At 47.5% G+C, this 27,960-nt stretch overlaps 2 protein-coding genes across 2 annotated transcripts; one reads left to right on the top strand and one right to left on the bottom strand.

Annotated features, from left to right (window-relative positions):
- Nucleotides 1-993: 993 nt before the first annotated feature.
- Nucleotides 994-15,598, bottom strand: rad23aa (RAD23 homolog A, nucleotide excision repair protein a). The gene is made up of 9 exons (XM_006631615.3): nucleotides 15,344-15,598; nucleotides 12,146-12,307; nucleotides 10,021-10,202; nucleotides 8,962-9,014; nucleotides 7,866-7,993; nucleotides 6,458-6,536; nucleotides 6,084-6,214; nucleotides 4,887-5,045; nucleotides 994-3,524 (listed from the first exon to the last, which is right to left on the bottom strand). Exons 1-9 carry the CDS (start codon nucleotides 15,407-15,409, stop codon nucleotides 3,411-3,413), a joined length of 1,074 nt encoding a protein of 357 aa, XP_006631678.1. The 5' UTR covers nucleotides 15,410-15,598; the 3' UTR covers nucleotides 994-3,410.
- A 678-nt stretch (nucleotides 15,599-16,276) lies between these two features.
- On the top strand, nucleotides 16,277-27,353 carry rnf11a (ring finger protein 11a). The gene is made up of 3 exons (XM_069195833.1): nucleotides 16,277-16,677; nucleotides 19,811-19,980; nucleotides 21,043-27,353. The coding sequence occupies exons 1-3, from the start codon at nucleotides 16,579-16,581 to the stop codon at nucleotides 21,212-21,214; spliced, it is 441 nt and encodes a 146-aa protein (XP_069051934.1). The 5' UTR covers nucleotides 16,277-16,578; the 3' UTR covers nucleotides 21,215-27,353.
- The last annotated feature ends 607 nt before the right edge of the window (nucleotides 27,354-27,960 follow it).

Here is a 27,960-nt window from a genome sequence, read left to right as displayed (position 1 = left end):
ACACCCATCTTCATTAATGAGCTTCACTGACTTATTTGAATTTAAACAGTCTTGCTCATCTTCAGCATTTATGATTTGGCATGGGTATAATACATATTGGCTGAAAGGATGTGGCAATTTCCTTGTTTTTACACATTTATCAAAACCCGTTTCTTGTCTTCATGATAATTCCTTATTTGCCACAGTACATTGAGATTTGCAAACAGTTCCAGAATATTTCCGATTAATTGCAACGGCCTAAAACAGCTGCTTAAACCCAGTGCTTTAAAGGGTAAGGTTTTGTTTTAATTTCTGTTACAGGTCAAAAATCATCAAGCCGACCCGTACACGGTGCACACTGGATATTTAATGTGCTTTTTGGTTAGAACTGCAGAGTAAAATTTGTACCCCCCCCCGCCTTTCAATACATAACTTAAAGTTTCAGTGGGTCATGAGCATAACTTTTACTTCAAAAGTATACTTAATACCACAAAAATAAAACAAACTCACAACCCCAAGTAAGTGTGTGAAGGAGCAGATAAGGCTCTAGGGCTGGATTCCCCATCCTGGGCCTGGAGCCCCTCAAACCTGCTGCTCACTGTTCCACTTGAGCTTTTTCATTATAGTAATCCTTCACTGAACCAACGAGGCACTTCTGGGGTTTTGTTGTTTTCAGAAGTTGGAGATTGTATGGTACTTATAAACCTAAGGGTTTGGGAACTGAAAATGAAGTTCAGGATTTGTTAATAGGTCTATTCGGGGTTCAATTCTTTAATTAAGTGCTCAAGCATGCAAGTCTCCATGACCAGGATTGGTAAACTGTGGCTTAGACTCCAAACTGGACGATTGAACATTCAAATCCAGTGTGGGTGGTACAGTGGTAGTACCCTTGAGACAGCAGAATCCCCAGCTGGATAAGTGACATACAATAAAATTAAAACAAAAGGGCTATTTGGAAAAAAAAAATGAAGCTCGTCTTTAGCGATGTCTTAAATGACCGACACTTATACAGTATGAAGGGATGAATTGAACATCTGGTCTTTTTATTTCTTTATTTTCCTATTAGAAGAAACAAACTCACTGGTAATCAGGTACACTTGGCTGAAAGCAGACCAGCACAGAAGGATTCGGGTTCAGGTAAAGAGGATAGGGAAGTCAGAAGGGAGATCTAGAAGACACAGTTTATTGTGATCCCAGAAAATGTGAGAGGCAAGTAAAAGGTCAAACAATCGTTTTATTCTCGCCACGATCTTCATCGTAGGACCCTGCTCCTGGAAATCCCCAGGGAGCAGGTTTTATATAAAACACCTTGGAACAATGAATGTGTGAGCAACTGCAGCCAATCGGATGAATGCTCATCACTGGAATTTAGAAATCGTCTGGAACAGAACCTGTCGGCTCTCGAGGACCAGAGCTCCCTTATTGTAGGAGGAGCGGTCTGTGAAACTCTGAAAACCTTAATCATACCAATCATTTCCAGACCCACATTAAACCCACACACTGGAGGTGTCAAACATCGGAGCGGGCAGAGCCCCCTGATCCAGAGAGCGAACAGTCAGCCCTGAAATCATGAAGCGCTTCTTTGCACAAAGATTGGCGAGGGTATGGAACAGATGTCACAGAAGGCATCTGCAATCACTTCACTGTTCCTTTAGCGACAATAATAATCCCCTTATTATTAATAAAAACACTAAAATAAATTGTGTATTTAAAAATGTTCATTTAACAAACCCTCCCCATAATTGCTTAGGGAAGGTGGGGGGTGATTCATTTTTCCTGCTGTTTTAGAATTCTGACTTGTTCCACAAACAATGTAGCACACACGCATACACGAATGTGCATTACTGTCATTGTGGAGACTTTCTATTGACTCGCTGGTTCCATTTATGGCTTAACTCTCCACTTTAACTCCTCAAGGGTGAAAGCAGACCTAAAACAACTCTCTCTGACACTTTCAGATTTACATGTGGCTTATGGGCCCTTCCTCACATGGCCTGCTGTCCGGAGTCAGTCTCTTTGTGGTTACAGCTCTCAGATTTAGTCCCCACATGGACAGTACTACACACTTACTAAAACTCGCTCAACATGTCAGCATAGAAATCTACGAGTTTTATGACGGGGGAAAAATTATTGTTTATACTTCAGTCATTTTCATTGAACAAACCAAAATATTTTTTCTCAGCATTAGACTACATGACTTAAATGCTGAGTAATATTTGAGCCAAACTAAATAAACTGAGTAAATGACTAAATTAAGGAATTATGTTACTCACAGGAAAGCAGTCTTGAATAAATTTGAAGCTCAAGAATTCTAAGGGCCAAGCCTGGTCCCAGAGAACTCTGTCAGCAAATTTGCTATTACATGACCTTAGAAAGATCTGAGGAAAAAGATCAGTGAGCAATTAAGAAGGTGATTTGTTTAATTAAGTTTAGCAGTTCATTTGTTTCCCCAATTAATGTAATTTAATAGCCAGCTCAGGTTTCTAGTTCTTGTTTCCAATATGGACAAAAAACACTTGTTTTTTTTTTTGTTACTTTCATAAACTACCAGGATTTTCTAAAAGGGCCAGATTATACAATGGTATGTTATCACTGATGCAGTCACATTATGTATCATCTGTAACTCGATACACAGTATATATAATGCGAGAAGATCATGTGACCTTTGAACTGCTCGTAGGTGCCGTCCCTGTGCACTAGCTTGACCTCTTGACCTCTCCTGCCTCACCAGCACAGCCCCGAGACTCAAGCCCCCTCTCTCCTGCACTGTCCTCTCTGCCTGCCCCCCTTCCTCTGCTCCAGGCTGCCCAAGCTCACTGCAAGTAACATTTACAACAGCACAGGACCAAACGGGCAAAGCAGCATAAAAGAACAGAAAATCTAGACAGTATAAGCCACCCCTTGCTTTGTTTAATTAAAAATAGAGTTTCATGTTGAAGGCCTCCCTTTGACAGGGAAAGAGGCCCCAATCCCATCTCCAGTAGGCAGAGGGCTTTGGCAGTGTGGGACTATGCAAAGCTGCAGGCCACAGTGACTGGGAAACATTTCCAGTCCAATTCCACCCCTCCCAGTCCCCTGCATCCTGCCAGCCCTTGGGATCGGCTCCTCGTCCGCTCTCTGGGAGCACTTGAAAACAGTGCCGGCTGACGCGCTAGTGTTTCAGTAAGGGAATGCTTTGGGTCTGCAGTCTTTACTTCAAAACTTTAAACTGTTGTCCTGCTTCTCACCACCCAACTCCTTCCTCCCCACCCCCTTCGTTTCAAGCCGCACCTCTGTCCCAGTATATCCTAGCGATTCCATTGGAATTCAAGCGGATTTATTTCACGCTCCCCTACTCCCGCTCCAGCCCAGATCCCCTAGCCCCCCCCACCCACCCCAAGTTAAATAAACTCCAGCGCTCGTATAAAACACAGGCCGGGAGGGCGCGACTCTCATTCGTCCTCCAAGTTCTGGTTCAGCAGGAAGTTGGCGGCCAAGTTCTCGTTCTTCTCGCAAGCGAAGTAAGCCTGGATCACCAGGCCCTCCGGGAAACCCAGCGCTTTCAACTGGAGCGGAAAGAGGGAGGGACAGAAGAGCAGGAAGAGGTGAGTCAAAGGGGCAGTGAGGGGAATCCGAGGCGAAAATAAACGAAAGCCGAAATCCATTAGGGCAGCGCTCAGAGTCATCACGGGACGACGACCAGGAGCGGCACTCTGAAAGCCCTTCCTTAGGAAAAAGGCCAGAATGTGCTAAAGGAGAAGAAAGTGGGGGTTACAGGGAGGATTTCTGAGTAGCTCAAGCAGTAAAGGTGATTTCCTCTCAAGCCTAGTGCCTCACAAAAGAAGCAGTCGTGTTGGGATCAGTCATTCTTGTTATTCTCTCTGCTCCCAGCAAGCCCCTGTCACTTCCTGGGCAGGCCTGCAGAGATGAGCCTCTCCTCTAACTGCTGTCCTACCCCCCCCCCACCCTGTATATGATTGGCTAACAGAATGGGCGTGTCAGAGGCGGAGCCTGTCTGCACTTCCTCATTCTCCCCGAGTGGGCCATCCCTCTGAGCGGAGACCCCTGGCGCTGCCAAACCACAACTAAGATAATAATAATTCATAATTAATTAATTAATAATTAATTAAGCACTTATATAGTGCTTTTCTGGACACTCCACTCAAAGCGCTTTGCAGGTAATGGGGATCCCCTCCACCACCACCAATGTGCAGCCCCACCTGGACGATGTGACGGCAGGCATAGTGCGCCAGTCCTCTCACCACACATCAGTGGGGAGGAGAACAGAGTAATGAAGCCAATTCATAGATGGGGATTATTAGGAGGCCATGATTGGTAAGGGCCAATGGGAAATTTGGCCAGGACACCGGGGTTACACCCCTACTCTTTTCGAGAAACAACCTGGAATTTTTAATGACCACAGAGAGTCAGGACCTTGGTTTTACATCTCATCCAAAGAATAGCGCCTGTTTACAGTATAGTGTCCCTGTCACTATACTGGGGCATTAGGACCCACATGGACCGCAGAGTGAGTTCCCCCTGCTGGCCCCACTAACACCTCTTCCTGCAGCAACCTTAGTTTTTCCCAGGAGGTCTCCCATCCAGGTGCTGACCAGGCTCACACCTGCTGAGCTTCAGTGGGCTGCCAGCTGTGAGTTGCAGGGTGAAATGGCTGCTGGCTACGATAGAGTGAGCTGGGGGCAGAGGTAGTTTGAAAGAGGCTGCAGAGGCAGAAAGCTAAAGGCGAAAGAGGAGGTAACGAGCGAGACGGAGGCAGAGAGGCGCCAAGCAAAAGACGGGCTGGCGAGACCCTGCAATCGGAAGGGTTATAGTGTGCTGGATGAGAGTCTGTAAAAGAGAGAATAGGCCCTAGGTGTGTGTGCAGACGCTGAGGGTACGTCTCCCAGAGCTCCCCCTGCCCCACTCACCCTCTCGATGGCCTCCTTCTCCTGAGGCGTGACCTGGATGTAGTTGACAGGGGAGCTGTCGTCTCCCGCGGCCCCCAGCTCACCCTCAGGCCCCTCGCCCAGCTCTCCCACGGGCTCGTTCAGCATCTGGATGAACAGCTCCTGGTGCTGGCTGATTTGCTGCGGAAGACAAAGAAAATCATGGGAAAAAGAAAACACAAGGAGCTGAGAATAACCAGGGAGGAATAACTTGGATTTGGATGATCACAGGCAATAACCATCCATACTGCTCATCAAAGGGTTCTTAAAGCAGAAAAGAGTCTTTTAAACTCTAAAGTGTCACCTCAGCTTTTCACCGAGACTGCCTTCTGGGTCTTCTCCCTTGCAAAACACATTTATGTGTCACTTGGCTTAGAATGGAGTTTCCTACAAGCCTAGATTTGACATAGATGTTTAGGATTAATATAATAGTAGTCAGACACAGTTCATCACTTTTGCAGGGGAGGTTTCAAGACTTTTGCTTCTCTTTTCATGAAAGTAATTATAAAACTGCAAAGATGCCAACACCAATCAAAACAGGTGCAGGAAAACACACCTACGTTTAATGTCTCCTTTCAATTACAGAGATTTAGCATTTTCCAGGGGCTTCATTCAGGGAAAGAACAAAGCCAGTCTGGTTTGGAAGCCATCCAGCTCGTCTTGAATCCACCACTGGCTGAACTCACAGGTGTAAAGTGAAGCTGTAACCTGCTTGCTTTCAATGAGCATGTTTTAACCATGACCACGACACTCGGTACAATCTTTTCTGTGGGCTGTTGAAAGATCTGCTTGTCTGACTCCACGAAACCAGAATCAGCACAGCACATTAGGTGCTCCTGATTCTACAGGTGCAGAGAAGGTGCAGTCAGCCGCCATCTACACCTTGAGAGACCTAAGGAGCCTGAGATCGTCTTGTGGGAAGAAAGTGGGGAGGTAGCGCTGCTGCCATACAGCGCTGGAGCCCAGGGCTCGATTCGGGACCTGGGGTGCTGTCTGTGTGGAGTTTGTATGTTCTCCCCGTGATGGGGTTCCTCCCAGAGTCCAAACACATGCTGGTAGGTTAACTAGAACCTGGGACCCTTGGCGGGTGAGTCGGTGTCCGTGTGCCCTATGATGTACCCAGGTGAACCCTGTAGCTCCAGACGGGATGAGAGGGAGGGGGCGGAAAGGAGCGCTCACCTGCAGGAGCTGGGGGTTCTCCCGGCCTAGCTGCTGCAGCAGGGCGGGCAGGAGGGAAGGGTTCTGCTGGATCACCTGCCTCATGCTCTGGAACTGGGGCTGCTCCCGCAGGAACTCCAGAGGGTTGGCATCTGCAGACGGCAACACAGCCCACAAGTCAGCTCTGAAGTCGGGTCTCGCAGGGCCCGACCAGTTCCTGCACGCAAGTTAGCCTGACAATCGCAAATCGACACCCGGGCACACCTAACAGGGCTCCGAGCATGAAGGGCTACACGACCCGTTCTCGATGTGGGAGCAACTACTGGCTGTCTTCAAGTGCTCGGGACCACACGGGAGACGCCCCCTGGGGAAGAGAGCTGGGGAGCTGGGCTTACCTTCAGCTGCGGCCGTGTTGGCGGGGGCTAACTCCTCTGCTGGGGGGGTGGTCTCCTGGATGGGGCTGCTGGGAATCCCCTGCATGGAAAAGCAAGCAAACACAACCCCCCCCCCTTTGAGACGTTTTCCTGGGATGTTCTGAACCCCCACCCAGTGCAATCTATCCCCTTTCCAAACTGGCCCAGCATGCCGTATTTAACCTCTCGGTGATCAAACCCAGCTGCACCTTACACTGCAAGGATCGACGCCACTAGAGCACAGCAGTTCAATGTCTCGTTAGACCAGTACTTCTCTAAATGGCTTAGAAGCAGGGCCGGGGTTTTCCAGTCTAGTTCCGGATATTTAAGCCTTTCCATCTTGGATATACGTTACATGTAATACGAAAGGGAACAAAAAAAAACTCCCAAAGGATATTTGTAATGTATCCACATTTTAGACACAAATAGAGGAAATCCATTTAAACATTTTTAAAGTGTTAACAACTTGTCTTTAGACAAACCGGAAATGCTTTTAATTCAAGAATTAACGGCTACTCAAAACTGAACACAATCTGTACTGGTACTCACAAGCTCAGTATGCTCAGAAGCCTAAGCCTAACCTTGACCACAGTTTAAGCCATTTTAACAGGCAGAAGTCGCAAAACTAAATCAGCAGAATGCTACTGGAAAAAGTCTGTAAATTCTGTAGCTCTTAATGTCATCTGTCACCCAAACAGCAGGATGGAAATCGCTCCAGTAAAGGTTCAGTCACAGAGCTTTCAGAACAGGCCGATTTGAAGCAACATCAGTCCTGCCCTTCAGGATGAATGAGTGTACAAGAAACTGGAAACGTAAAGCCCGAATCGTAACAGTTTCTATAAGTTTTATACATGATTTTGCTTCATGTGGAATTACGTGCCTCTTCAAAAAACACACAGAAGATTTGGGATATTTCTGGAAATCACCAGGCCCTACTTCTAATACTCAAAAGCGACTGAGTACAACAGGCGACCGGCGTCCTCGTCGCTGTGGACTCCTTTGTCCTTGGGACCATGTTTAGTTTTGCTTCAGCAGAGTTGCACCGTTTTATGTCAGAGTTTCGTTCAGGCTGATGGGGAATTTAAGGCCAGTTATGTTCTCAGGGCCGGATAGGTCTTAAGACAACTCAAGAGGACTAGACCCCCAAATCTGTCCCAGACTAACCCCCCCAGGAGCTCGGTGTGGTCCCAGCTGCACTGCCTGCATTGAAAACGCACTCACAGCCTGGGCCCTTTGCTGTACTTCTCTCACCCCCACTGCCATGGTCTAGTCAGTTAAAAGACTGTGCAGACTTGCAATTAACAGCCACCCGCTCCTATAGCAATCAGCGCCCCCTCTGCTCGGTACCAGCGTCCTCTCAGGGGCTGGCCCGATGCCCGCGGGTCCTCACAGTGAGCAGGTACTCCACGGCCCGGTGCGGGTTGTTGAAGCTGGCTCTCAGCGCCGCCACCACCCTCTCTCGCTCATAGCCCATGGACATGATCTCGGTCAGCATGCTCTCGTACTCCGCGCCTGTCACTGCACACAGACACACAGACAGACAGTGGTAAAAGCAGTGGAGCCAGGGCACAACCTGAAACACCCTTCTGGACTCCCCCTCGCAGCAGACTCTGCCCTGGCCAACACTGCTGGAAAGTACCGCTCAATCCCATGAGCCTCTGCTGTTCACTCCTGGTCCTGGAGATCAGCAGTGCCCCCTGCTTGTCCTGGACTCTTCATGACTTAATTTGAATCAACAGCTCAGTGGATATTGTCTATTTCACCACTGTTTCCAGGTGTTTACTCACTGGGAATCATCACCTATAAAAGCTGGTGGCCCACATCTGTCCAGGTCCAAAAGTGATGCCAGCCATTGGCATCACTGCTTTCCCTTGTCTCAACCTCCCATTACTGCCCCACAGTTCACTGCCCATCACCTTGTGTTGTATTCTGCCATATTTATTGTGCTTATTAACACACACGGTCCTTGGATTGCTCTCTTATTACACACCAGTATTCCATTTGCTAAAACACTGCCAATACAAATGATTATTATTAATACTGTATTGTCAGCTGCTGCTCTTGTAGGTCACCTGGCAGAAAAGCATCAGCTGAACAAATGAATAATAACATATCGGCGCCTGATCAAACACAATTTGAATTGGGAGAAGAAAAAACACAGGACTAAAGGCACTTATGAGCATGTAAGGGCTTGTTTTCCTCAGCTCTTGTGAGAAAGAAACAATATGTCCGTTTCTGGAGTGCATTGTTCCCTCCAGTTTGCAGGGCTGGACAGGGATGCACTGCTCCTTCGTGCATCGCAGACCAGGTGCCCTCCAGGATACAGGCTGAGGCGGTTCATTTGAATTGCTTTGTGATCATTGAGACATGTTAGAATCCAGGATGAAAGGCTTACAACTGCCACCTGCTGAACTCCAGCCAGTAGCCCCCCCCCCATCTGCAGTAAGGCCTGTGTGAACACCAGTGACAGACTCCTAGACACTCACCCAGCTCGGAAGAAGCATCTCCTGCTCGTGCCGCCTCCGCAGACGGCTCCGTGCTGCACGCAAGACAAGCAACAACATCAGAGACAGATACAGGAACTCGAGCTCCTGATTACACAGGTCCACTGCGCACGAGTAGGACATCTGCGAGATCTGATCAGAGGTCCGTGCAGGGTGTCTTAGTCGTCCTCTGAAGTGGTGCCTCCTTTACACCTACACTGGCTTGACAGGTTTATATATGCTGTCCACAGGCTGTGAAACCCTGATCGGTTGACCTGGAATCTTCTCATGTGCAATCTGACTGTAGAGGCAGTGAGACACCAGCCGGTGCTCCTCTGACACGCCCCCCTGTCAGAGCCGGTGATGGGAGAGCTAGAAACACAGCCATTCTGCCACTACAAGAGCCAGCTTGTGTTCACTGGCCACCGTGACTGCTCTCGGTCAGTCCTTTCCAGCACCACTGGAGAGCCCCAAAGGGATAAGTGGCACCAGACAGAAAAGCTGGACAGGTGAGAAGACCAAGATGAAACCAGCTCTTAAAACGGCCAGCCTCACCTCGGTACAGCTGTACCGTCTCAAATCAGCTTCCGACGAAGACCTAAGATTTACTGACAGGGGGAGTTGTGCACTAATTTCCCTGCATATTTGAAGAAAACAATTTTAATTACCAGTAGATCTGCATATAGTTATGAATCCTGAAAAAGCCAGGAACTGGAGCAGTTCCCTTGCCTTGATTTTCTTTCATTTGGCTGACTTGTCAAGACAGAGTCTTGCACCCGATCTGTATCATTTGCCACCAGGTCTGTTATCCCCTGCAGTGCCTCTAAATGGTGCTGCACCCACACAGAGAGACTGAGGCTGGGAGGACCGAGCCAGCTGCAGGGGCCCCGGGACGTCTCTGCGGTCCCAGTTTGGCAGGAGTCAAAAGAGTTTCGTCTGTCTCATCCCAGCCCAAGTCACGTGGGCTAGTGGCTCGAACCCGCGATCACACACAGAGCTCATCCTACAGCAGCAAGTGAGACAGAACCTCAAAGATGCGGATCAAGCTGTCAGCTCTCTTACCTCGCTGTGCCCTCGGGCTGGGCTGAAGCAGGGGCAGCTGGGTCCTCCTTGGGCTTGTCGGTCTCTGGTGTGATGGGAAGGGCCGCTGGCGCCGGTTCGGGAACCTGAGACGAGCCCGATTCCTGGACTGAGACCGCAGCCGGTTCTGAGGAGGGGGGCTGTGATGCTGGGGCAGGTTTTGTCTGAAGCAGGAGAGACAGGAGATTTACAACAACCAAAAAACAAAAAAACAAAAACCTGCTGAACTGATAAACAGATAGATCAGAGATTCTGAAAAAAAGATCCAGTTATGATAAGATTCTGTGCTGGTGACAAAGTGCCAAATGCAGGCTGTCCCTTCTCTCTGGTGCAGCGCACAAGGATCATACAAATTCCAAACTCATTCTCCCGACCTCTCCTACACCTTTCCTTCACCATCCTCTGGTTTCCAGGACACAACACAGCCTCTTCACTTCTCACAACTCAGACTGATGATCCATACTTCTATTTTAATAATAATAATTAATAATTCCTAACACTTTTAAAGCGCTTTTCTGGACACTCCACTCAAAGCACTTTACAGGTAATGGGGATCCCCTCCACCACCACCAATGTGTAGCCCCACCTGGATGATGCAATAGCAGCCATAGTGCGCCAGAACGCTCACCACACACCAGCTGTCAGTGGGGAGGAGAGCAGAGTGATGAAGCCAATTCATAGAGGGGGATTATTAGGAGGCCATGATTGGTAAGGGTCAGGGGGAAATTAGGCCAGGTCACTAGGGTAACACACCTACTCTTTTCAAGAAACACCCTGGGATTTTTAATGACCACAGAGAGTCAGAACCTCGGTTTTACACCTCAACTGAAGGACAGCGCCTTTTTACAGTATAGTGTCCCCTTCATTATACTGGGGCATTAGGACCCACACAGGCCGCAGGGTGAGCGCCCCCTGCTGGCCCCACTAACACCTCTTCCAGCAGCAGCCTTAGTTCTTCCCAGGAGGTCTCCCATCCAGGTACTGACCAGGCTCACACCTGCTGAGCTCCAGTGGGCTGCCAGCTGTGCATTTCAGGGTGACATGGCTTTTATTTTCTATCCTCTTTACCCAATTCTGTTTTGGGAGGGAGCCGGAGTCTATCCTGGCCAGCAATGGGCACAAGACAGGGTACACCAGTCCATCGGAGGGTACATACAGACACAGATATGCACACACGCATACCAGGGCCAATTTTTCCAGAAGCCAGTTAACCTAGCAGTGTGTCTTTGGACTGTGGGAGGCAACCGGAGCACCTGGAGGAAACGCACACGAACACAGGAAGAACATCATGGCCAGCAGCCATATCACCCTGCAACTCACAACTGGCAGCCCACTAAAGCTAAGCAGGTGTGAGCCTAGTCAGTACCTGGATGGGAGACCTGGGAAAAACTAAGGTTGCTGCTGGAAGAGGCGTTAGTGGGGCCAGCAGGGGGCGCTAACCCTGTGGCTCATGTGGGTCCTAATGCCCCAGTGTAGTGACGGGGACACTATACTGAAAACAGGCGCCGTCCTTCGGATGAGACGTAAAACCGAGGTCCTGACTCTCTGTGGTCATTAAAAATCCCAGGGTGTTTCTCGAAAAGAGTAGGGGTGTACCCCGGCGTCCTGGCCAAATTTCCCATCGGCCTTTATCAATCGTGGCCTCCTAACAATCCCCCTCTATAAATTGGCTTAATTACTCTGCTCTCCTCCCCACTGATAGCTGATGTGTGGTGAGCGTTCTGGCACACTATGGCTGCCGTCGCATCATCCAGGTGGGGCTGCACATTGGTGGTGGTTTGTAAAGCGCTTTGAGTGGAGTGTCCAGAAAAGCGCTATATAAATGTAAACAATTATTATTAATTAACATGCCGACTCCACACACACAGCACCCCAGGAATTGAACCCAGGGCCCCAGTGTTGTGAGGCAGCGATGCTGACCAGTGCACCACCTTACCACCCAGATTATATTTCCCAGGATTTCAAAAACTCCTTTTCATTTATTCCAGACTTTCCACTTTTTTCAGAATTCACAGGAACCCTAAGTGTCCGTAGGGACATCCTTAGGGATATCTGTGGCCTCACGCCAAGGCTCAAGCAGTAAGACGTGGGTCTCTCCGCCCCCTACCTTTGATACCATGACAACCACAAAGTTCTTCTCGTCGATCTTGTAGTCCTTGATGGGCGTGTCGTCCTGCAGGATCTTCCCGGCGTAGATGAGCTTCTGCCCCGCCACGGGGAAGCTCTCTTTCCCCTTTTCCGCCTCGATCTTCTCCTTCAGGGCTTTCACCTGGAGAAACAAACCACCAGCTCGGGAAATGGACCACTCCTCCGCTTTTCTTTTTAGCGAGCTGGGATCGCCAACCACCGTTTCGATCTCCATCCCCAAGGATTTGGAATCTCCAGTTGTCCGATTGTGAGTTTGTGTTAAGGCAGCAACTTCTGATTCTCCTGTGGAGGAGGGGGGAAGCCCCTCTGACATGCCTCTCCCCCGCAGTGCCCTTTAGCAAGGCGTCACCCTGCAGATTCAGCTCCATGATCACGGGTTCGAGCCTGGGTCATGTTACTGAACTTGAACTTGAACTTGAACTTGAACTTTATTGCCATATGTAACCGGTACTGGTACAATGGAATTCTTACTTACAGAAAGTCTCTCGATTATAAAACAAGTGTAAAAAACAAAACAAAGTGCAAACAGTGCATCAAGACAATGTACAAACAAACAATAGACAATGTGCAAGTAAACATGCAGACAGTTTGACTGTAAACAATACAGACGTGTAAACAATGACTGGAGACGTACAATTAATAAATTACAATGAGGTAGATGGTGATGGTGTAGGTGTGGTCCGAGGGGGATGGCTAAATGTGTTCGCCAGTCTCACTGCTTGTGGATAGAAGCTATTGAAGAATCTAGTGGTAAGTGTCCGTATGCTCTTATATCTCTTGCCTGAGGGCAGTGGGGTGAAGAGCTCATGCCCGGGGTGGTGACTGTCCTCTGTGATGGCCAGAATTCTACCACGGCAGCGGTCCTCATAGAGCTGTTTAATCTCGGTGAGACCGCAGCCGATGATCTTCTGGGCCATATTGACCATTCTCTGCAGTGCCTTTCTTTCTCGCGAAGAGGTGTTGCCATACCACACGGTGATCCCGTTGGTGAGGACGCTCTCGATAGTGCAGCGGTAGAAGTTCACCAACACATGTGTTGGCATCCCCCATCGCTTGAGGCACCTCAAGAAATAAAGGCGCTGCTGAGCCTTCTTCATGATAGAGTCAGTGTTCACAGTCCAGGTTAGATCTTTAGAGATGTGAATTCCCAAAAACCTAAAGCTGGTGACTGTTTCCACTTCCGTTCCATCAATACTGAGTGGGCTGTGAGTGTGTGGCCTGTGTCTCCGAAAGTCCACTATTAGCTCTTTCGTTTTCTTTATGTTCAAGTCCAGGTTATTGCTATGACACCACCTCAGCAGCTGTACAACTTCATCCCTGTAAGTGGACTCGTCATCATCACTGATCAGTCCTATTATAGTGGTGTCATCGGCAAACTTAATGATGCGGTTATTGCTGTGTCTTGCTGTGCAGTCGTGAGTAAATACTGTGGCTGGGACTCCCCGTGCGACGGCACACAAGGGGATGTCAAGGGTAGGGTCGGATTAGCTGGCCAGGATGCCGTTGGCTCATTGTGCTGTAGGTGAGGGACATGCCTCTCCTCATGCACAGGGATTCACGGCCCTTGACGTGTTACAAGACGGGTGTCTCCAATGCGGGCAGGGTGGAGGAGTCTGCCTACATTTCCACATCCTCCCCTGTGTGCGGTGGGGGGGTTTGTAGCTGAGAGCCGAGATGAGAAAAGCCACACACGATTGGTGATTCCAGATCAAGGACAACACAAAATGGAGGCTATACTAACAAGAACAGGAAGGGCTCCTTCAGGAGCCAGGAGAGTGGCGGGTGTCTGAAGCGGTTTCCAGCACAGCTTTCAAAACCTGCCTGCCTGACATTTACTTTACTCCATTCGCAAGTAGCTGCCAAGCGAACAGGGCTGGCTAAAGGGTCTTTTCTTTTTTCTGAAATTTCTAAGAACCTGAGTACAGTTAGCAACGAGAAAACACCATTCATCCCTCCCTGCCCTTTGGAAGCTCCTCAGCCAGCATTTCTCCTGGTCTTTAGAAACAGGGGAGCTGTACAGGCACAACTCTGTCTTGCCTGATGCCTCACAAGGCCTGTTAACCAGCACAACATCAGGCCTGTCATCTCTTCCACGCTCCTAAGTGTGGCCATGTGATGTTGTGATTTTGCTTGGGAGCCTCTTATTCTGAAACGATGTTTGCTGAGCTGTACAAAAATGTTTTTTTTTTATTAAATGTGTTCACTTCCCAAAAGAGGTTACCTTTTATAAAACACAAAGAATTAAATGTATTTTTAAAATCGTACAGTAGTGTGTGTATATTGTGTACACTAATGTTTTTTTTTAACTGGGAAAAGCAGATGGGTCTCAGACGAGGGAGTTTTAAAAAATATTAAGTCTTCAATATGATGTCATGTTTGCGAATGATGAGCATTAAAACATGCCTTTTCGGTCTCTTTTCTAAACTCCTTTACACATGCAATGTCACCCATATCTATGTTAGTAACAGTCACTCAACAACGGCCTAAACTGCGTTTCTGTCTGTCTGTTACCATAACAATCGTTTCTTATCGTTTTTAAGGAACCGCCTTTCATGTGATGAAGAAACCGCTGTACAGAGTCACGTGGCGTATGACTTCTGCTGTTCACGCACGAAGCATCATAACTAAAGTACCGAAACGACACTTTAATTCCGCAGAATTATTTCATAATTGTATACGCGGTTCCTGTAATGAAACACACCGAATTACTCATTGGAACAACTCAGTGGAACGCTTTTACTGGGAATTATGTGTCAACGTATGCGGTGTCTTACGTGTAGTAACATTATTCTTTAAAGAAGACTCGGACAAGAAAACGAACATGTACAAATCTTCCGACAAACCGAGAGGGCCAACTCTAGCTGAGGATATCCCTTTAGCTCGGGGTGTCCAATGGGTTTTTTTCAAGAAACTTGTTAAAGCATATGCGATCGCTCGGCGAAACGAAACTGTCAACTTTGAAAATGACAAATTCGACTTAAGTCTAAATCCGCCAAGAAAACCATCACCAACCATCACTGTTTTAAAAATATCTAACGTTACACTTCAGTTTCATCAAATCGTGTTTGGGTTTGTATGGACTGAGGCATTAGTACGGCTTAACAGGTAATATTAATGCCTCAGTCATGCTGTCATTCAACAACCTACAGCCGCTTACCGTTTGCTCTGCGTCTATGTCAATTTGAATAGTTTGCTGTTGCAGCGTCTTCAGAGTGATTTGCATCTTTCTTCTGTTTCCGATCTGTCAGTCCAAAACTTCTCTAAAAAAACTATATATTTGAAACACAGCCTGTCAATTTGGATCTGAAATAACTCGCACGCTGGTAGATGAGGTTGGCGAAAAAAACAGCACACACGAGCCATCAACTCACTGCCGCCATCTTAGTGATGACGTCATGAAGCGAACGCGGTGGGCAGACGGTCCGGCGTCATCTCTGTCACGTGACGTGGGTATCACTCGAGTTGAGGGTAATAGAACGCTATTAAACACGTGGTTCTTGTAAAGTTAGGTGTCATTTTCGTATAACTGCGTGGTCAGAAGTCTGATTCCGTGAACTAAACTTAACATACCATAAATGGCACTATAGACAACGATGTACCAATTGCCGTAGTGTCCAGTGACGACAGTAAGGTCTATCGGAGACAAAAGGCTCTGCTCAGCCTGATTTTGGTACCTGCTTGCGGTGATAAATAATCCTTGTGTTGAATAAATACATAAAACTAAAAGACACGCATCCCGTATTTTATGTATTCAGGGAAGGGAATCGTGCCAGACTGGAACTTTCTATTTTTCAGGTTGTTTTTCTCTGGAGGTCTCCCATCGCAGTACTACCGACCTGACCCAAGCTTGCGTATCTTCTGAGATCTGACAAGATCGAATTAGTGTTATGATATTTTTGTATATATTTTGTTACTCTGCGTCCCCCTAGCTATAGAAGTCCGTCAAATGCAACAATAATATAGCGAACAGACAATGGCAGAACACAGTAATGACTTCTAGTAATATCAGTCAAGTACTAATTCCCCTAAAATTTATTTTTGTGTGCTTGTTCAGAACTACAACTCCCACAAAGCACCTAAACGTCATTTCCGGCCTTTGCAGTTTGTAAACAGAGCAAAGGGGAGATGGGGTGGACTGATCCTATAATACTAACTTAAAGTGAATCGGATATGTAACTGATATATAAATACCGGCGATTTTTTGGGTTTATTTTTGGCTAGGAGAGATTCGGTTGCAAGCACAAGAAAGAAAGCCAGAAAACTGTTCATGGATAGGCGTGATTTAGCAGCGGGTTAGCTTTCCTTGCCCATATTTCGGGTGTCGGGGGAAGACGGGTCTCGTTTAGCCGCCCCTCTGCAACTCTCTCGGCCAGTGCACCCGAGTCCACTTCGATGGGGAACTGCCTCTCCTCGCAGGGTGCGGACGACTTGTCGTTGCTGAACGAGTCGGAGGGGGCCAGCTTGCCCGGAGAGCCACCGCCGCCCTATCAGGTGCAGTAAAGGGGGAACGAGTGAAATACAGACCGGGGATTCGCTGGGAGAGGACGAGTGGTCGAACAGAGCTCTTCAGGCTGGCGTCTGGAAAAGCCCAAACAAAAACGAACGCCTGTATAATTTATACATTTTTAAAATGCTGGAACTCCGAAGGCGAGGGAATTAACGAGTATTTATTTAGGTAGTTCAGAAGTGTAGTTAAGACGAGAAAACTGGTACACAATTATTTCTGCTCCAGGGAATGTGGCTTTTTTTCCTTTCTGTTAGTTTTCCGTGAAACGTGCTTTTGAGACGATTCTCATGAGAACCTCTCTTCTCTTTTTGAGACGTGAATCCCGAGAGAATTAAGAGTGCTACACATTTACTGCACAAAAAACCCGCGTTGCTTTGTCTGTTGTGTGGCAGACACTGCGACAGTTTATTACACTTTAAGAGGCCGTTGCATGTTGATTACAGGGGTTTAATTTAATTTACAAAGTAAATTAAAATGAAATGTCTGACTTCAATAGCATACCGAGTACGTCTGCAACGCTTTCAAGACTAAGAACGTTTTATCGCCTTGGTGTTGCTACCCCCTTTTAAAAAATAAAATTAAATTGTCAGTGCAGCCAAGCGTGATAAAAACAACTCTTTATGCTTATTGTGATGTAGATCTGAGGAGAAGGTCCATACCAACACTCCAGGGAATAGAATCTATTGATTCAAACTCTTAGTTCCTTTTGATCAGACCAGCTGATAGACATAGCAGGGTTACCCTTTCCGTCCTGTTGGGCTGAGACGGGGCTTATAATGGGATTTGATTGAAAAAATTCAGGTCTCCTCTAATTTGTATGGTTTGCTTTAAGCCTTTTTCTGTTTGTATTTCTTGAAGTTGACATGTTGAAACACTCCAAATTAAAGTTCATATCTTCACGGTTTGTGCTTTTCACTGTTGGATGTACTGTCTAAATATCTGGAGCAGTTTTCTTCAGAAGATTCCTTGAAACACACCTACTGCTAGATGCAGAATTTAGTTGAAAAACGTTTCTTCCAAAACACTGAGGATATTTACAGTCCAGTTGGTAGACTAGACTTTAGTGGTCCAACATGCTTGTGCTCCTATCTGTCATTATTGATTAAATTCCCACACTGCCAAGCAAACATTGTTTCATTAAACATTGTCTGCATTGTAGCACAGAAAGAGAAGAATGAAATGGTTCCAGTTAGACTTCTTTGGACGTTGAGAAGGTCAAGATAACCTGTAGGACTGCAGGTGTAAGAGAGCTGGGAACCCTCTCTCTAAAGATATTCAGGCTTGAAGCACAGTACCTGGGGGGGAAAGACGTTTCCTCTATTTTCATGTGTTGAATAACACATATGATATTGTAAGGGCTAAAAATAACCCTGTGCAGCTGTTTGTTTTATCGCGTGTGTGTGTGTGCACCTGTGTGCCTGCTCTCCTGTAGGCTGGGCTCTGACTGTGCCCTGTGCCTGCTCTCCTGTAGGCTGGGCTCTGACTGTGCCCTGTGCCTGCTCTCCTGTACGCTGGGCTCTGACTGTGCCCTGTGCCTGCTCTCCTGTAGGCTGGGCTCTGACTGCCCTGTGTGCCTGCTCTCCTGTACGCTGGGCTCTGACTGTGCCCTGTGCCTGCTCTCCTGTAGGCTGGGCTCTGACTGTGCCCTGTGCCTGCTCTCCTGTACGCTGGGCTCTGACTGTGCCCCGTGTGCCTGCTCTCCTGTACGCTGGGCTCTGACTGTGCCCTGTGCCTGCTCTCCTGTACGCTGGGCTCTGACTGTGCCCTGTGCCTGCTCTCCTGTACGCTGGGCTCTGACTGTGCCCTGTGCCTGCTCTCCTGTAGGCTGGGCTCTGACTGTGCCCTGTGCCTGCTCTCCTGTAGGCTGGGCTCTGACTGTGCCCTGTGTGCCTGCTCTCCTGTAGGCTGGACTCTGACTGTGCCCTGTGCCTGCTCTCCTGTACGCTGGGCTCTGACTGTGCCCTGTGCCTGCTCTCCTGTAGGCTGGGCTCTGACTGTGCCCTGTGCCTGCTCTCCTGTACGCTGGGCTCTGACTGTGCCCCGTGTGCCTGCTCTCCTGTACGCTGGGCTCTGACTGTGCCCTGTGTGCCTGCTCTCCTGTACGCTTGGCTCTGACTGTGCCCTGTGCCTGCTCTCCTGTAGGCTGGGCTCTGACTGTGCCCCGTGTGCCTGCTCTCCTGTACACTGGGCTCTGACTGTGCCCTGTGCCTGCTCTCCTGTACGCTCGGCTCTGACTGTGCCCTGTGCCTGCTCTCCTGTAGGCTGGGCTCTGACTGTGCCCTGTGCCTGCTCTCCTGTAGGCTGGGCTCTGACTGTGCCCTGTGCCTGCTCTCCTGTAGGCTGGGCTCTGACTGTGCCCTGTGCCTGCTCTCCTGTAGGCTGGGCTCTGACTGTGCCCTGTGCCTGCTCTCCTGTATGCTGGGCTCTGACTGTGCCCTGTGCCTGCTCTCCTGTACGCTCGGCTCTGACTGTGCGCTGTGCCTGCTCTCCTGTAGGCTGGGCTCTGACTGCCCTGTGTGCCTGCTCTCCTGTAGGCTGGGCTCTGACTGTGCCCTGTGCCTGCTCTCCTGTAGGCTGGGCTCTGACTGTGCCCTGTGCCTGCTCTCCTGTACGCTGGGCTCTGACTGTGCCCTGTGCCTGCTCTCCTGTACGCTGGGCTCTGACTGTGCCCTGTGCCTGCTCTCCTGTAGGCTGGGCTCTGACTGTGCCCTGTGCCTGCTCTCCTGTACGCTGGGCTCTGACTGTGCCCTGTGCCTGCTCTCCTGTACGCTGGGCTCTGACTGTGCCCTGTGCCTGCTCTCCTGTAGGCTGGGCTCTGACTGTGCCCTGTGCCTGCTCTCCTGTAGGCTGGGCTCTGACTGTGCCCCGTGTGCCTGCTCTCCTGTAGGCTGGGCTCTGACTGTGCCCTGTGCCTGCTCTCCTGTACGCTGGACTCTGACTGTGCCCTGTGCCTGCTCTCCTGTACGCTGGACTCTGACTGTGCCCTGTGCCTGCTCTCCTGTAGGCTGGGCTCTGACTGTGCCCTGTGCCTGCTCTCCTGTAGGCTGGGCTCTGACTGTGCCCTGTGTGCCTGCTCTCCTGTATGCTGGACTAACTGTGCTGTGTTCATGTGCCCAGGAGCACGCTCAGGTGCCAGTGTACCACCCCACGCCCAGCCAGACCCGCCTGGCCACCCAGCTGACCGAGGAGGAGCAGATTCGCATCGCCCAGAGGATTGGCCTCATCCAGCACCTGCCTAAGGGCATATTCGACCCCGGGTCCGAGCCCTCTGACAAGAAAGTCAAGGAGTGAGTCGCCCCCTTTGCCTGGTGCTTGTACCCTTGACAATAAACTTAAAATAGAAGGGGGCTTCCCAGTTCTGATCCTGGGGAGTGGGGCTGAGCTCTTAGTTAGTATATTGATCTCTTGATTGAAACAGATTTTTAGCTACTTTAATGAGAACATAAAGATTACAAACGAGAGGACGCTATTTGGCCCCTTTGGTAGTTAGTAGCTAACTGATCCAAGGAGCTCATCCATCCAGCTCATCGTGTTTCTTGAAAGAAGTCTAGCTGTCTGCTTCGATAATGGGTCTGGATAGCTTGTTCCACAGTTCCGCCACTCTTTGGGTAATGAGGTCCTTTCTGTTCTCGATTTTAAATTAACTCACATTATCATAAAGTTTAATAGTTGAAAGGGAACCTCCAGTATGTTTAAAAGCTAAAACAATTGGAGATATCAAATTAATTCTATTATAAGTTCAACACAGGTAAGTACACTATGATGTAACCAACAGCCCTTATGAGGTGCAGACTTCTTTCTGCTTTAAGACTTAATTCCTGCTGCTTTAGAGCAGTTCAGCAGAAGACTCTTCAGTAAGCCTTGAGTCAAAAAATACTCATAGTTTATTACTTAGTTCTCTTTTTGAATGTTAATTCCAAGAATACCGAAGTGAAATAATTGTTCATTTCTTAAGTTCCATGACTGTAATTCTTAGCAGTTCTTTTGTAAAAATATGGGAATTGATAGTCATAGATAAGTTTTCCTGTAAAACTCTGCAGAACTTAAAGCCACCTGGAAGAGTTCTGTGTGTTGGTGGCGCTCTGGGGCCTTCCTGCCCAAATCAAGCCCACACAGCACTGATGCTGCCCAACCAGTGTCACCACTGTACAGACCGCGGTCACAGTCTGGATCAACCCAAGCTCCTCTGAGCATGAGGCACTCTTACCGGCAAGATCCCCCCCTATCGATAATTACTCCATAGCAGACAGAAGCTGTACCAAACGCTGTGATTCAAAAGAGAGGTTGGTTGAATCTCCTCTGTGGTCTTCTGCTCATTCTCTTCATCTTCCGTCCCCCCGACCCCCCAGGTGCGTAATCTGCATGATGGACTTTGAATACGGAGATCCCATCCGATTCCTGCCCTGCCTGCACATCTACCACGTGGACTGCATCGACAACTGGCTCATGAGGTCGTTCACCTGCCCCTCCTGCATGGAGCCCGTGGACGCGGCCCTCCTCTCCTCCTACGAGGCTAACTGAGCCGTGACCACCCCCACCCACCGCCACGCACGCCCGTTGATAGCGCCGCTTCGGGGGGACCGAGCTACCCAGGGGAGGGGGTGACGAGGGTACTGGGGAGGGCAGGGATGGGGGGTGGGAGGGGAGAGGGCTGGGCTGTTGTGGGCAAAGCCGGTATGAAGTGGGCGAGAGCCCCTTGGACCCGCAAGTACCTGGCTCTGCAGAGAGCACTGGGGAGGGCGCCTCCTCTTCTTTGCCTGCACCCTGCTTTGAGGTCTCGTGCGCCCAGCAGATCCGGGACGGACTGGGAAACGGATCCGGTCTCCATGGGTTAATGGGATTGGAGAGAAGGAGATAGGAGACAAAAAAAGAGGAGGTTTTGATTTTGATATGAGACTCGCATGCTTTCTTGGAAGGATCCCCAAGGGGAGATCAGCTTCAACAAAGAGGCCGGGCACCTTTATCCTCATGCCCTGTGTGATGCATTAAGCACACAAGTCACGCAGACGCCTCCCTAAACTCTTCTTTAAATCCGCACTGGCACATCGTACAGCCTTCTTCGTAAGTTCCTGCTTGTGGTGCGGGCAAGAAGATCAGTGGAGAGGCTTTCAGTGAATGTGAGTGGAATACAGGTGCAGCTGAAACCTTGGTGTTTTACCTTCTGCTTGGGGGTGGTGAGGCTGCTCAGTTGTAGTATAAACTTTTATTTCTGTCACCCGAGTGGCACAGAGTAGGAGGAACTCAACATTTCGTCAGATTTTTTTTGGTAAGCAAGGTGGAAGAAGGGTTCTTGCAGAACCTGTCCCAACTCTTATGTCCATTTACAGTGTGTATAGGTTTTTTTCATGCCTATGTTTGTTAAGCTTAATGCGCACCTTTGAAAATTTTTTTTGCTATTTAAGTAACAACCTGGACTGGGTTTTAACAGGAAGGGAAGGTTTAAATTTAACCTGTTTCTAAGTGACGTCAAGCCTAGGCCCCATAACAAAGTGCCAAGGAGGACACTGGGGTGTTAGCTGGTGTCATTCCACTATGGGTGCACGCAGTCTGGCCTTTCTAAAGATCCCCCGTAAGTCAGCTGGGGAAGCAGTTTCTCCTTTCTCCCCCTGATCTGCTGTGCTCTGGGGCTGCTGGTGCAGCATAGCTGCCTTGTGTCCCCTAGCGGTGACCCGCACTTCTGTGGCGGGTGAAAGGAGTCTTTAGATGAGTCTTCATTTATGCAAAGCACCGTGGGATGAAAGGCTTCGTCCAAATACAGTACATTGTAACTGTAATCATCATTACTAGAGGGGGTGATCGCAGACAAACTCAAAGCAGAGCTCTCCTCCTTGTCAAGGGCTGACTTGCCTTGTGTCCCACCTGTTCCCAGCCTCTTCCCAAACAGCGGTGGGAGCACAGCTGGATTCTGCAGATGGGCGGGGGGATTGAGAAGGGTATCAGAGGGAAAGGCGGGGGTCTTTCAGGGTCCTCCCACTCCTTTTCTATTGCACAGAAAGCAGAAAGCACTTTGTGAGAGCGGTGTGGGAATCTGATCACAGTTAATTAATTTTTACTCTCATCAGAGTATGCCACCAAAGCGATCCTGTTCATTAGAGGGTTTGTTTTCTGGTGGGGGGGGGGGGGTTAATAATAACCTTAAGCTGCTGTTTTGTGTTTCCTGTTCATTTCTGGGGGGCTGACAAACCTTTGAGAAGCTTATGCCATGGAATCAGCTGGTCTTTTACAGAGCTGACTGAGTCTGCAGTCAGTATTGTGTTTCATGTCAGGTTTTTTTTTTTTTCAGCTCAGTCATGACTTCAAGCCTCAAATTTTGTGCACCTTTGTACTTGTTAGCTGTTCTTTACTCTTAAAATGCGGTGAATTATTCTGGTCGGGGGGGTTGGTCATGTAAGTGTCTGTATGTGTCTTAAGTTTGCCTAGGGCTCGTGGTGTCTTAGCCTGTCTCTGTCCGTATGCTGCTGTTTGCAAGGCAGAATTGACTCCACATTTTTAAAGGCTGATTGAGGATTAAAACTACCATGCGTTTCCACATTTCAATAAAAATGCATTAATACTGTGCTGTTATATGGTGCACTAAGCACTGGATCACATGGTAATCATTTTCTTCGGTATATTGCCAACGCAACACAACAGCACAATCATGTGTTGGTGTGTTAACTAGTTAGCCTGGACCTAACAGCAGCCGGGCTTCTGTGAAATACACACAGCTGGGGGGGGATTTCCATCCCCATGGGCACATTTATGTCAGTTTCGCATTCCATCTCAGACCTGAATGACTTAATTGGGCTCATTAAGTGGATAAGAAATCATGTCAGCTGTTTTCTCTGTCTTAATCAGGTGCTAATTGTACGGAAGCGCATGGCTGCCATCAAGGAAAAATATATTTCATGTGGTCTCTCGTAATTATGAGACAATTACCTTGTAATTATGAGGTAATTTCCTACCTCATAATCCCAAGGTGCACTCAAATGATCATGGGTATGACAGATCTATTACATTGTGCAGTGACAGCACCTAGAAGCTACAGAGCTCAGCTGGAACTGGGGCTTAGAGTTTGTGAAGGTGTCCGACACTGCAGAATGCGCACAGACTTACAGTTGACGGGGGTTTAGTCATGATGAAATGTTACGATTCGTACCTAATGTGAACACACATCATTATAAGCATGAAGACACACACACACACGTATCCTTAAACAAGAGTGTACCGTGCAATCAATTCTACTGCTTAAACCTGAAAGTCACCTAATGATAATGCAGGTATTGTATGACAGTTGTGCTGTCATGTAAAGTACTGGATGAAGTATATCTCGTCATAATAACATAATTCTTCCCTTGATGGTAGCAGTGCATTTCTGTATAATTGATAGGAGCCTCCAAAATCTGAAGGAGCCCTGCCTCAACAGCTGGAGTTACTTTCTTTAGTAATTGTGTTCTTTATACATCAGTTTTTAGAGTGGAGTGTGTTTCCTTGGGGTTTGACTAAGAGAAGCAAAGATAAAATTGAAAAACCCCAGCCTTGCACACTTCTTCAGAAGCAGTAGAAAATCTGATGTTACATTAATACAATCTAGTACGTTTTTCTACAAGGATCAGCTGGGGTCGAATTCAGACACTCAGACACTGGCTTTTGTGAAGGATGGGCTGGGGAATCTGCTAGCTGAACAGTCTTCGCAAAGTATGCAAAATGTAATTTTGTAACAAAAAAATAAAGAATGGCTGACAAAGTGTAAGAGGTGCGCTATTAGGCAGCGAACCTGTAAAGAACAGTTGATCCTGCTGCATGTGTGAAGATGTGTTATTTGGTTCTTTTTTGCAGATAAGAAGATTGTGCCAGACGTTTAGCGAATCAGCTGTATGAATGGAATCATTGCAAATGTCAGACACTGCTAGCTGGTATTATAAGTGTTTGTTTCTGGCATGGAAAGGCATGGCTTTTAGGAATTGGAATAAGGCAAACAAAAGAACATAAGCCAAGCCTGCTGAGATCAAATATCCATTTGTCGGTTTTCATTGTAGTTGTTTGTTTTACTGGATTTTAAAGCACTATGTGATCCGGAGAGGACTAACCAAGGCTGCTGCCTGCTGATAGTCATGATCTCGTACAGAGGTTGTTAAATATAGGTAGAGTCAGCCACCAGCTTCAATCAGGAAAGAGAGGAGAGGTTCGCCCGCTGGATCTGAAATGGCTGTTCACCGATTTATTAGGCGTAATAAACATTTGTCAGTGTCTCCATCTTGAAACATTCGTTTGTCCCATCATGAGGTGCCTCAGATGCCTTTAGTGAAATGTCTCTGTCCCTTCTGGGTTTTATCCTAGCTTAGCTTTTTTAATTGGGCTTATTAAACGTGTGTGTATATTATTATATTATAGGCCTGGGGAATAATGTCTTAGTAAAGGAGTTTGTTGACCAGGACCCTGTTTAAGGAAGACACAGGGTCCCAGAAAAAAAGGTCTCCATCTCTGCAGGCTTCAGAGTACTCAGTCAGCCTTGCAGGAGTGTAGAGAATTGCAGAGGGGACAGTGAACACTGGTGAGTAGTGCCTTGAGACTCCTAACGGGAGAGTTGAGCGTTCGAATCCTCAGTGTGGATATTGCTGTGCCTCCTCGAGCAAAGTACTTTAACCCAGTTGCTCCAGTCCACACAGCCATATACTGGGGATCACTGGGACCACAGGGTTGTGGGGGGTGACCTGTAATCGAAGAGCAACCCTTCGAAGGTAGGGGCATATGCATACACTTGAGTCCCCTTAACATGAAAGAAACTGGGGTGAGCTCCTGTCTGCAGTGAGCCTCTAGGTGCGAGTAGGGACTTTTGTATTGTACCCCATGTTTAGAATTACTTATTTACTTGATTCAGATTGGTAATCTCTTCACACAGGTCTTGGCAGCCCAATGCTGAGGGCAGAAACCCTCCAAGACTGCATTTGCAGCTGGAAGATGTGGTACCTGGAAGTCATGAACTAGATCACCTTCATTCCAGACTCTTGGGGGAAAGAGGTCAGCGGTCTGGAAGAGGCACTATGGGCAGACAAGCGGAGATGAATAAAGTGTTTATTACACTTAATAAGCTGTTGAGTTAAGGTGCAGCCTGCATGTGTTCATATTTTCAGATGAGAAAGGTGAAGGACAGCTTTAAGCAGTCAGTCATCTCTCTGTGTGGTTTTGGTAAGGTCAATTACAAACATGACTCTTCTGTGAATACGTCCGATATTTACTTGTTCCTTGACCAAGAGAGTTACTGTGCCAATTTAGCTATTCAAGACAATGATGCTTAGACAATTTGAAAGTTTTTTTTATTGTTATGGTTATTGTAAGGGCCCATTTCACAAAGCTTAGACTCCTGCTCTTTGAATTGTTTCATTTTTATCAACTCTACCCATCCGACTGGGAATTGCCAGTTCTTTTTATGGCTCAGCTTTCAGGCAACAGATCCTGTCCACAGGGCGCTTTGTCTATGAGCACATTGAGAACTGCAGCCCTGACGAAAGAGCTGATGCCAATTGTGGGAGTCGTATGTGGCGCCAATATCACTGCAGGTGGAGGCGGGCTGCGTTAGACAGCCTGCCTCCGGGGGGAGCTCTGCCAGATGTGTAATGCTTCATGGGGAACCCCAGTCACAATCTACTGAAACATGACCCAAATTTATAACATCTGGGCCACGGAGCTTAACCTGGGCTCTGAGCAAGAGCCTTTTACTGGTTTAGCTACTCTGAAGCCCTCTGCATTTCTTCAATTTTTTTTCTGTCCCTGATTGACGCTGTGCATAGAAGTGGAATACAAACAAAATAATCAAAGAAAAACAGGAGTTTCAGCTTTATGAACTGGTTCCATCCAGTTAGAAGTGAGTGAAAGAATCACTCCTGTTCTCCAATTGCTGTTTTTCTTTCCTGTCAAAAACAGTCTATTTCTTCTATGGCTGCAAGAGATGTGGCACCAGCCTTATGTGATGGAGGTCTATTTTTTTAGCCGACTCCATGCTGTGTTCTTTCATTCGCCCTATGTGGTAAAGCTTGTCTTCAGTATTTAATGATGATGATGATGTGCTGAGAAAAGCAGGGAATCTTTGTCAGTGTTACAGGTCAATGAGAAGTACAAACCACTGGGTCTTCTTGTGTTTTTAAATGCTGATCAAGGCCAGAGCTGGAAGTCTGGACCTGCACATTGCTGCCCTGCTTATTCATTGTCTATGATTCTGTGTTGACAGATCACCAGGATCCCCGGGCTGTTTTTATAATATCTACTGCGCTCTCAATTTCTCAAGTGAGCTCCAAAAACTTGATTTGTTGGCTGTTTTAATAGTTGAGACAGGTGAGAGGCCTGCAGGACTGTGGATCTACAGGACTGGACTTGGCCACCAGTGTCTTATGTTTAAATCTTTAGAACAGAGTTAAGTTTTTGTGTGTATGTAGGCTATCGAGGTCTGTGTTCAAGAGCAGGACCTAAAGAGTTCAAATTGGTCCAGTCGAGCTGGATATGACCATCATTAGAATGCAAACCTACATTGGCACAGTAGCTCCCCCAGGGCCAGGACTGGAACTGCTGCTTTACGAGACCAGACTTCCAGCTTAGCAGAAGTCGCTCTTGAATTTCATTTTGAAGATCCTATGGCTGCCTAAAATCAAAATATTAAATATTGATATGTCTATATCTAAAGATATCCCATTTGTTTTTATGTTTTGTGTTTTTTTCTTCTCCTGGTGCATAGCTGTAGAGAGTGCTCCCAATGATACATATGAATCACATACTTATACACATCGCTTATAATAATGGTGCCAACAGGGTGGTTTTATATTTTGTTTCAAAACAGGTCTGAAAAATATTTCAGTTTAGAAGTGTTTTTCAATAGGGCTTAAAGCATGCATTATCGTACACAGGATAATTAAAAGTATTTCTGACAGTAATAGTAAAATCATTCTCAAGATTATTTTAACCCTCTGTAACTCTGTAACTGGGTTTAGTTTAAAATGTGCTACTGAAAAGCTAAATCTCCTTGACATCTTGTCTACATCTGTATGTGGTCTAGCACCTCCAAAATCCAGCCAGTCTTGAAGGTCACCCTAAATCAGCCTGTACATTAGTGATAAATGAATCTCTTATTTCTAATCAATTAGTAAGTAATTTGATTAATAACATACAGTTTTAAAGTTTAGTTATAATTAAAAATAATAATTGCTCACACTTATATAGCACTTTTCTGGACACACCATTCAAAGCACTTTACAGGTGATTGGGATCCCCTCCACCAGTACCAATGTGCAGCATCC

The sequence above is a fragment of the Lepisosteus oculatus genome, chromosome 11, assembly GCF_040954835.1.
Source record: "Lepisosteus oculatus isolate fLepOcu1 chromosome 11, fLepOcu1.hap2, whole genome shotgun sequence".
In the NCBI taxonomy this organism is placed as follows: domain Eukaryota; kingdom Metazoa; phylum Chordata; class Actinopteri; order Semionotiformes; family Lepisosteidae; genus Lepisosteus; species Lepisosteus oculatus.
This window is presented reverse-complemented; position numbering and strand designations above follow the sequence as displayed.